The sequence below is a fragment of the Pseudorca crassidens genome, chromosome 11 (assembly GCF_039906515.1).
Source record: "Pseudorca crassidens isolate mPseCra1 chromosome 11, mPseCra1.hap1, whole genome shotgun sequence".
Classification (NCBI taxonomy): Eukaryota; Metazoa; Chordata; class Mammalia; order Artiodactyla; family Delphinidae; genus Pseudorca; species Pseudorca crassidens.
The window spans coordinates 46,056,586-46,066,719 of NC_090306.1; the positions used below are offsets into that span (position 1 = coordinate 46,056,586).

The 10,134-nt window shown below is 52.0% G+C and overlaps 2 protein-coding genes across 4 annotated transcripts; both read left to right on the forward strand.

The window, feature by feature from the left end:
- The first annotated feature begins 623 nt into the window (after positions 1–623).
- Positions 624–3,954, forward strand: PFDN5 (prefoldin subunit 5). Of its 2 annotated transcripts, XM_067696718.1 has the most exons (6): positions 624–763; positions 971–1,073; positions 1,384–1,415; positions 2,475–2,549; positions 2,648–2,753; positions 3,751–3,954. In XM_067696718.1, exons 1-6 carry the CDS (start codon positions 692–694, stop codon positions 3,825–3,827), a joined length of 465 nt encoding a protein of 154 aa, XP_067552819.1. In that variant the 5' UTR covers positions 624–691; the 3' UTR covers positions 3,828–3,954. The 2 variants fall into 2 exon arrangements, with proteins under 2 accessions (XP_067552819.1, XP_067552820.1); XM_067696719.1 differs by lacking the exon at positions 1,384–1,415 and having other exon boundaries at positions 971–1,080; positions 2,450–2,549.
- Positions 3,955–4,107: 153 nt separating this feature from the next.
- Positions 4,108–9,968, forward strand: MYG1 (MYG1 exonuclease). Of its 2 annotated transcripts, XM_067696704.1 has the most exons (7): positions 4,108–4,462; positions 4,640–4,752; positions 6,756–6,915; positions 8,890–9,042; positions 9,178–9,300; positions 9,418–9,599; positions 9,752–9,968. In XM_067696704.1, the coding sequence occupies exons 1-7, from the start codon at positions 4,241–4,243 to the stop codon at positions 9,948–9,950; spliced, it is 1,152 nt and encodes a 383-aa protein (XP_067552805.1). In that variant the 5' UTR covers positions 4,108–4,240; the 3' UTR covers positions 9,951–9,968. The 2 variants fall into 2 exon arrangements, with proteins under 2 accessions (XP_067552805.1, XP_067552806.1); XM_067696705.1 differs by lacking the exon at positions 9,752–9,968 and having other exon boundaries at positions 9,178–9,332; positions 9,418–9,579.
- Positions 9,969–10,134: the final 166 nt, after the last annotated feature.

Below are 10,134 nucleotides of genomic sequence, written 5' to 3' on the forward strand. Positions count from 1 at the left end.
GGACGCGCAGGCTCAGCGGCCATGGCTCACGGGCCCAGCCGCTCCGCGGCACGTGGGATCTTCCTGGACCGGGGCACGAACCCGTGTCCCCTACATCGGCAGGCGGACCCTCAACCACTGCGCCACCAGGGAAGCCCCCAGAAGTACGTATCTTAACACTCTTATGTATCCCTCACTTCTAGCACATGGTAATTTAGCACACTGCACTGATTAATAAACCCACTGCTGTACTTTTTAGTTGATAACGGGCCTCCTTTGTGTTCTCTCCACCGCCAGACTCCCGCTTCATCTGCCCAAAGCATTCCTTTCACAGTGCTACTCCCCCCGACTCGGAGAACTTCACAGGCTTCCTCCTTGCCTGTTGTCACTAGATTTATACCACCTACGTGGAGTAGCATACATTGCTTTACAACGCTGTGGTTATGGTTAGGTTCCTTGAGCGTAGGAATCCTGTTTGCTACAACTTGACTACGCTAGGCTTGGGACGTTGTGAGAAAATAAAGTGCCTCTACCCTTTCTCTTCCAATGGGAGTCACAGAAACTAACCAGCCTTTCCTTCCCTTCCGGGACGGAGGACCATAGAGACGTCTGGCGCAGCGAGGCCTCCCGACGCAGCCATCGAGATGCACAGAGGATGGCTAGAGCGTTGCTCGCCCGGCCGGCTTCAGCTTCATAAGTCGTCCTTCCCAGCATGGCGCAGTCGGTTAATATCACCGAGCTGACTCTGCCGCAGCTAGAAATGCTCAAGAACCAGCTGGACCAGGTGGGGATGGGCCCCAGAGACACCGCTTTGCCGCGTCACATCCCTCCCCACCACGGGTACTCCCTCGCCCCACTCCATTCCTCCCCAGCTGGGGAGGCTTCCCTTCCCGGGCGAAACCGCCACGCGGTGCCAGGACCCGCCCCTTCTCCGGCTGTGCCCCCTTCTCCCGCCAGCCCTCACACTGACCCTTATTCTCATCCTCTGTAGGAAGTGGAGTTCTTGTCCACGTCCATTGCCCAGCTCAAGGTGGTACAGACCAAGTATGTGGAAGCCAAGGACTGTCTGAACGTGCTGAACAAAAGCAACGAGGGTACGGGGTAGGCGTGTGAAGGCAACCTGGGGGATGTTGCGAGCCGGCTTCTCTCTTCCCGCCTCCTAATTCAGTTTTCCTTACCTGAGACGAGAGAGCAGTCCATCATGTATTGTATACTGCTACGGGAGCCCTTTGCATGTTGCTTACCTAGAATTGAAATGTCCAGGACATTCTTCTGCTCCTGTTGTCCCTATTTCCGTCCTTTTTGTACAGTCTCTAGGTGCTGTGCCGTGTTGAAACTCCCTTTAATGTCTAAACGTTGGAGCTGCCAACCTCCCCCATTTGTTTGTCTTAATTGCTTTCACAGGGAAAGAATTACTGGTCCCACTGACGAGTTCTGTATCCTTTCTGCAGGAACTGCTACCCTGCCCTCGCCTTTTCTCCTCACACCTAACCTGCCAAGAAGGACGGGAGGTTTTAATTACTCCAGAGTGCTCGGATGGTTCTGAGAGTACTATTATACACGCTTCCTAGCTCTGCTCTCTAACCCGGAGCCAACATCCAGCTAATGCTTTGTGAGCACCCAGGTGTATGTAGAATTGAGGTGTGATTATTTCCCTTTGCTGTTTGAGGATATAACCTAATAGGGAAGTAAAACTGGTGGTTTACAGTTCTACTAATAACTTAGAAAACATAAGCAATTAGAAGAGAGGATACAGAAACAAGGGTGTTGGTTCTGTTTATTAATCCTCAATTTTAGTTCAACTGTGGCTCTTATTCCTAAACTGTTGTTACTAAGAAACCTGGATTGTGTCTACCTGTTGAATGTTTTACTTGAGTGAGCAAGTTATGACAATAGGCACCTGTAAACTGTACCAGAGAACTGACAGGCTGAAAGGGAAACACAGGAATAGCAGTGTAGTAGGGATTGCTTAAATAATGAACATTAAATTCATCAGGAATTAGCTAATTCATGTTTGGGAGTGTTAAAGGGAAAGTGAGGCTGCCTTTTCACTCAACTACTCAACAGCAACAGGAAAAAAATCACTCTAGTCTTTCTGGAAGGGCTAATGGGAAGAACTGTAAGAACTGCTTGGAAGGTGGCAGATGGGATGAGGGCAGGATCAGCATATGTGATTTTCTCCATAAGGAACCAACTTCCCTGTCTCTCTGCATTTGGAGTTTGTAGGCCTCCAGATTATTTGGTCCTTGGGCCATATAGCTTTTTATTTTTAAATTTTTGTGGCTGCACCCCGAGGCTTGCCGGATCTTAGTTCCCCAACCAGGAATCAAACCTGGGCCCCGGCAGTGAAAGTGCCAAGTCCTAACCACTGGACCGCCAGGGAATTCCTGCCTTCTAGCTTTTTAGAAAGAAGGGCCTTAGGAGGTCAAGCACACTAGCTGACAGGGAATCATGACTCATGCTGGGCTAGTTTTCCCTTAATCCTTGCTTCTCAGATGTATGTCCCTGGGAAGCTGCATGATGTGGAACACGTGCTCATCGATGTGGGAACTGGCTACTATGTAGAGAAGGTGAGTGGAAGGAAGCATATGGATGCCTCTCTGAAGGGGAGTTCTAGAGTGCAGAATGGGGTCTCCTCTTAACCCCTCATTCACCTCTGACCTTGCAGACGGCTGAGGATGCTAGGGACTTCTTCAAGAGGAAGATAGACTTTCTCACCAAGCAAATGGAGAAAATCCAGCCAGCTCTGCAGGAGAAGCATGCCATGAAACAGGGTAAGCTTGGCCTTGGGCACCTCTTTGAACCCTTTCTACAGCCATAATAAACAGGGATTGCACTGTGATCCATGGGGATGTCCCCTTTGCTGGATTAAAACCATGGTTTTCTCTTTGGTGTCTTGATGTGTTATTCTTTAGATTCTGTGCAATATATACCCACAATTTATAGATTCCTGGATTCCGTGCTTGAGAAATTTACAGAAAGGGAATCATGTCTTTGTTTTTGTGTTTGAGTTCCTATTTAGTGTGGATGGGATGAGGGAGAAGATGCATGTAAATGAACACCCGGCGAAGAAATACAGCCCTAACTAGCTATGCTAGCAATTACAGCCCTGGCTGCACATTAAGAATCACCCAGAGAGTTTAAAAAGAGAACCTGGGCCCACTCCAAACCAACTGCAGTTGACCCTTGAACAGTGTGCGGGTTAGGGGTGCCAACCCTTGGTGAAGTAGAAGGAAATCGGCATATAACTTTACAGTCTGCCGTCCATATCCTCCGTTCCGCATTGCACATTCAACCAGTCGTGGATCATGTAGTACTGTAGAATTTACCATTGAAAAAAAAAAAACCCCGAATAAGTGGACCTGCACAGTTCAAACCCCTGTTGTTCAAGGATCAACCGTAAGTCAGTGGGGGGGCGGGGGTGGCAGGGATTCCAGGGAACAATGTTTTTTTAAAAGCTCCCCAGGTGATTCTGTTATACAGTCAGGATTGAGAACCACTGTTCTAAAGGCAGACCTCTTTTCCACGTTATTTTCTGGTTATATCTGACTCATTTGAATACTGTATTTTGTTCGTTTTTATATCCCAGTGGTTTTCATATTTACTGACACATTTTAGACTCTAAATTTGTGTTGTGTGTGCCCTCCACAGTGGATCACTGTGTTAAAAGTTTTATTAACTGTAGTTGGTTGTCTCCCTGTCACTTTTCCTTAACTCTGGGTTCTCCCCTTTAGTTCCTGACCAGGGTCTGACTCTTCTTTTTTCCCACAGCTGTCATGGAGATGATGAGCCAGAAAATTCAGCAGCTCACAGCCCTGGGAGCACCTCAGGCTACCGCCAAGGCCTGAGAGCTTGTTTCAGAAATCGGACATAGGGCGCCTGCTTCAGGGGCCTGGGACTTTGTGGGCGTGGTTTCCTGCAATGCGGGAAGAGGAGGGTCTTGTGTTTAATGCTAATAAATGCGCCAGCTGGGCAGAGTGTTGGTCTTTTCTTGCATTAGGCAAGGGACTGGTGATGAGATGGGAGGGCGGTGGTGAGAGGGTTTGCCCCTCCCGGAGCCTGATAAGCAGGGGTGATACAGTGCTCATCTTGGAGGCTCCACCCGGGGCCCTTCGAGGAGCGGGGGTCGAAATTCTGTGCCGGGCGGCGCGCCCTCCCTTTGCGGCCGGTTGTCGTGGAAACGGCCGGCAAGAGGAAGTGGGGGCTGCCCGGGCGCTTTCTCTTCCGGGTCGGCCTCCTGCCTCCCCACAGGGGAAGCTGCATGGGTCACCGCTTCCTGCGCGGTTCTCTACCTCTGCTGCTGCTGCTGCTGCCGCCACCCCGCCGAAGCCCGCATCTCAAGCGCAGCCTGGAGTCCGTCCCACTCTCCAAACGACCTCGCAGCCACCTCATGGCCCCGCCCCGAATCGGGACGCACAACGGCACTTTCCACTGCGATGAGGCGCTGGCGTGCGCGTTGCTGCGCCTCCTGCCCGAGTACCGGGTACGGGCAGCGCAAACTGACCGGGGGGCTGCCGGCGAGTCTCCGGGGCAAATCGCGTCCCCCTAACGGGGTCCCGCCCGAGAAACCCTCCTCCCCTCCCCGGCTCCCTGGAAGCCCAACATTAATGCCCTACCCGTGCGACCCCGGCAGCCTCTTCACCTCCTGTGTCCCCTGCAGGATGCAGAGATTGTGCGGACCCGGGACCCCGAGAAACTGGCTTCTTGTGACATCGTGGTAGACGTGGGTGGCGAGTACGACCCTCAGAGACACCGATATGACCATCACCAGAGGTGGGTTCCCACTACCATTTCTTTAAGTTTCCTTGACTCTTCTCAGTGCTCCAGTCTACTGCCGTGGTCCGCGTCAGCGAAGGGAACCGCCTCATCCTGGAAAGCAAACTCTTGAGCCCCATGGGACTACCGTCTTCCGTGCTTCCAGCTCTCCACCTGCTCTGCACCCATCTAGCTGGCCTTGGGCCTCCCTTGGCCCGGGTCAGTCCCTGGGCCCCTTCCAACTCACCTCCTTCTTTGGCTCAGTCAGGCTTTTCTCCCACCAGCCCCATCGTCACCCCAGTGAATACCCCAGCTGGGATTAATCCAGTCATGTGCCCTTGCTGCCCCACCTCAGACTGCTGGGCCCACACGATTGTGGTGGGTGGTGATAGTTGAGGTGTGTGTTGTCTTCCTTTGTCGTTGACACTCTTCCACTGGGAAATCAATCTTAATCCGAGGGTAGCCCATTATCCACAGTACCATTCCAGTCCTTCTCCCCTCTCCTCAAGCCCCTGCCTCATCAAACTACCTTAGTGAGTGATCCTGTCTCTTCCCTTTAAAGAAAGTCGAGCTTTTCCTGCATGGACAGCCTCAGTTTCTCACTCCTGAACAGCTCCCTTCTCCCAACTCAGGAGACATTGTTTCCTTCTGCTTGCCCCCTTTCCAGTGTATCATTTTATGCTCTGGGGCTTCACATGGCAGGGTTTCTAGTTCTTGCCTACAGCAAGAAACTCTGCTTAAGCATCTCCCATCTTGAAAACAAAGAAGGGAAAAAAAACCCAAACCCTACCTCATATACACCACGCTGTATAAAGTGGTTATTTCCGAGGTTTTATATTGTTTTAAGTCTGTTTCTCTCCCTCTCTCTCTCTCCTTCCCTCGCTATTTCTCTCCCTTTTTTTCCAAATACACGTATTACTTTCATAAATGATGTCGGGAGGGAATGCTCCCGGTATTTACAGCCTAATCTCTCACCCTCACTTCTCAGCCACTCTTCAGAAGAAGAGCTGACCCTGGCTGCACATTCCATTCATCCATCCTTTCATTTATTCATTCATTCAGCCAGTTCTCTCCCAGTCTCTCTACTGGAAATGCTTGTGGAAAGGGCACCAGTGACCTCAACACCAAGCTAAGGTTGCTGGTTGAGGGTCTCACCTTAACCTCTTTGTGGCACTTGACATTATTTAGGTTTTTTTTTTTTTTGGCTGCACTGGGTCTTCGTTGCTGCACGCGGGCTTTCTCTAGTTGCAATGAGCAGGGGCTACTCTTCGTTGCGGTGCATGGGCTTCTCATTGCGGTGGCTTCTCTTGTTGAGGAGCACGGGCTCTAGGTGTGCAGGCTTCATTAGTTGTGGCTCGTGGGCTCTAGAGTGCAGGCTTAGTAGTTGTGGCGCATGGGCTTAGTTGCTCTGTGGCATGTGGGATCTTCCCGGACCAGGGCTCGAACCCGTGTCTCCTGCATTGGCAGGCGGACTCTTAACCACTGCACCACCAGGGAAGCCCCATGGGTGTTCATTTTATGTTTTATATTCCAGAAATGTTAAATATATTCTTTTATGTGTCAAACACTGCATAATTTTTTTTAAAAGTATATAAAATAGGCATTTCTTTCAGAAATGACCTGAATGCTCTCTTCCTGAACCCTTTCCTCCCTCTTGCCTTTTCCTTGTTTATAACTCGCTAGAGCATTCCCTTGGTTGGTTGTGCGTGTGTGTCCACCTTAGGTGGATGAACTTGAAGGCAGGGACAGGTCTTAGTTTTTTCATCTCTAATGTCTACAACACAAAGCCTGACATGTGGTAAGCATTTAGTTAACCATTGTCGAATGAATGCATGAATGGAGACTCCAAACTCATGTCCATGTTGACCCCTGAGGACAAGCCAAAGCCTTCCCAGCTGGGCTTTCTCCCGACTCGCATAGCGTTCCCCAGCCGCCTCACCCCACTGTGCCTGCACGTGCACACGACACTGGGGGTGAACCGGGGCAGCTCTGCCTCAGCCCCACCTCCCTGTGCTCCTCAGGTCTTTCACGGAGACCATGAGCTCCCTGTCCCCTGGGAAGCCGTGGCAGACCAAGCTGAGCAGTGCGGGACTCATCTATCTGCACTTCGGGCACAAGCTGCTGGCCCAGTTGCTGGTTACTAGCGAAGAGGACAGCGTGGTGGGCACCCTCTATGACAAGGTGGGGACTCGAGGACAGAGATGCCCCCCACATGCGTCTCCACCAGGCGGGCCGGAGTGGCACTCAGGATTGGGCTTGGGTCGGGGTTCCTGACCTGTGCTGGCCCACTGCTCTCTCCCTCAGCCAGGCCCACCTTCTCACAGGGGAATGGTTAATCTCTTCCTGCCTCCATCCTGGGGTGCTTGTGAGAAGTGGATGAGGTAATGTATGGGGAAGGGCTTTCTTTGCATGACCTGACATACGTACGTTCTTCAACAAATTGGTCATAGAGGAGGCTGCTTATGTTTGGAAGCATATGGCTGAGGTTCTGGCTGCCCTGAAGGTGGAGGGCAGCATATCTCGGGCACCACTGTATTCACTGGAGGCACACTGAGTTGGGAAACTGGGAAGGGATTGATTATGAAAACCTCTTCAGGTTCCACCAGCGCCCCCTGCAGGCAGCTCAGCAGGTGCCTGTGGTTGGCTAGCGTCCCTGGTGTGCATGTTGGATCGATGATTCTGAGGACTCCTACTTGACCCCACTAATGTGGAGTTCACAGCAAGTCAAACTGCAGGTGCAGTCAACTCTGTTTTTTGCAGATAGGCTGTTGAGTTCAGTTCTCTGATCCAAAACTGAAGAAATATGAACGATAAATTGGAGCTTCTGGAATACTAAGGTTTTAGATTGCCTGGGTCAATTTTCCCTTCTACTGCTAAGGGTTTTCTAAGCAATTGAACTAAATTATGCCCAAGGTTTTTTTATTTTATTTATTTTTATTGAGGATAGTTGACGTACAATATTGTATGTTTCGGGTATAACTACATAGTGATTCACAATTTTTGAAGATTGTATTCCATTTATAGTTATTATAAAATATTGGCTGTATTCCCTGTGCCATACAGTATAGTATGTCCTTATAGCTTTTTTTTTTTTTTTTTTTTTTGCGGTACACAGGCCCCTCACTATCGTGGCCTCTCTGGTTGCGGAGCACAGGCTCTAGACGCGCAGGCTCAGCGGCCATGGCTCACGGGCCCAGACGCTCCGCGGCATGTGGGATCTTCCCAGACCGGGGCATGAACCCGTGTCCCCTGCATCGGCAGGCGGACTCTCAACCACTGCGCCACCAAGGAAGCCCCATCCTACCATTTCTTTAGCCTCAGGAGATGCAGCAGCTGCTGATGCCACGTGGCACATCATGGGCTTCCCTGGGACCACATCCCAGCCCTGATGTCTAGTCCAGTACTCATCTTCTTTGGCTGCGTTGGGTCTTTGTTGCTGCGCACAGGCTTTCTCTAGTTGCAGCAAGCAGGGGCTACTCTTCGTTGCAGTGCACGGGCTTCTCATTGCGGTAGCTTCTGTTGTTGTGGAGCACAGGCTCTAGGCACGCGGGCTTCAGTAGTTGTGGCACATGGGCTCAGTAGTTGTGGCTCGCAGGCTCTAGAGCGCAGGTGCAGTAGTTGTGGATCGTGGGCTTAGTTGCTCTACGGCATGTGGGATCCTCCCAGACCAGGGCTTGAACCTTGTCCCCTGCACTGGCAGGCGGATTCTTAACCACTGCACCACCAGGGGAGCCCTCCTCCTGTACCTCTTAACTGGATCAGTGAATAGCCTGCTCAGCTCACCTGGCGCTTTACACCCCCAGGCCATGAGGATCCACTCCCACAGAACCCCTCGTGGAACTCTAGACTTTTCCTTGTTCAGAAGGCAGCAGCCCCCTCCCCACACAGGCTGGCCTTGGCTCAGGCTTTGAGCGGTAGTAGAGCACTGGATTAGAAATCAGGTGATCTGAATTCCAGCCCCAGCACTGTATGCGCTCTGACCTTTAGCCAGCTGCTGAACTCCCCAATTCCCCCCTTCCTCATCCAGTTAATGTTGGGAGATCCTTGCAGGGCTGTAGTGAAGATTAAAGACAGTGTATGCACAAACTTTGAGGCCTATGAAGCTTTATACAAATGGTAGGCGCCCTCCAGAGCGTTTCTCCTGTGCTGCCTTAGATGTACGAGAACTTCGTGGAGGAGGTGGATGCGGTGGACAACGGGATCTCTCAGTGGGAGGAGGGAGAGCCTCGGTACGCGGTGACCACTACGCTGAGCGCCCGGGTTGCTCGGCTTAATCCCACCTGGAACCAGCCCAACCAAGACACTGAGGTGAGGACGACCGTGGGGAAGAGACCGTGAGGCACGTGAGAACCTCGGGAAAATGAGAGAGGCTGTCCCGTCAGGCCCTAGCAGAGTTAGCAGTTTGGGCCAGCACTGTGGTTCTAATTCCCATGTGATTCCCAGGCCGGATTCAAGCGTGCAATGGACCTGGTTCGAGAGGAGTTTCTGCAGAGACTAGACTTCTACCAGCACAGCTGGCTGCCAGCCCGGGCCCTGGTGGAAGAGGCCCTGGCCCAGCGGTTCCAGGTACTGGCCTGGGAGGAGGCACTGTGGCTCAGGTTAGTGATTCCTGGTGGGCTGCTGGCCAACAGGGGCTCCCACTCCTACCCTAAACCTTCTATCCCTGCTCCACTTCCTTTTCAGGTGGACCCAAGTGGGGAGATAATAGAACTGGTGAAGGGTGGATGCCCCTGGAAGGAGCACCTCTACCACCTGGAATCGGGGCTGTCCCCCCCGGGGACCATCGCCTTTGTTATCTACACGGACCAGGCTGGACAGTGGCGGGTACAGTGTGTGCCTAAGGAGCTGCATTCATTCCAGAGCAGGTGAGGCCCTAGGGGACCGCCCTGCAGCCCTTCAGGCCTGTTTCAACCCTATCAGAGGAGGAGGCCACTAACCTAGGCTTCTGCTCCCCCTCTCCCAGTTCCTCAAGGCCTCCATTTGCTCCCACCAACTCCCTCTTTCTGCTTACTCATAGGCTGCCCCTGCCAGAGCCATGGCGGGGTCTTCGGGATGCGGCCCTGGACCAGGTCAGTGGCATTCCTGGCTGTGTCTTTGTCCACACCAGTGGCTTCATTGGTGGGCACCGTACCCGAGAGGGTGCCCTGAGCATGGCCCGTGCCACCTTGGCCCAGCGCCCAGCACCTATGCCTCCCACAAATTCCCTAGTCCAATAAAATCTCTTCTGTCTCATACTGACGAAGTATTTCTCCATTACTGCCCTGTATCATTCTGGGAACTTGCTGAAACTTGGGAAAAGTACAACATCTGTTATGTGCCAGAGCCTGTGCTAGGTATTTTCTCAGCTTTGCTTTCCAAATCGTTTGGAAACTCTCCAGTTTCTAAGGGTAAATAACTTGA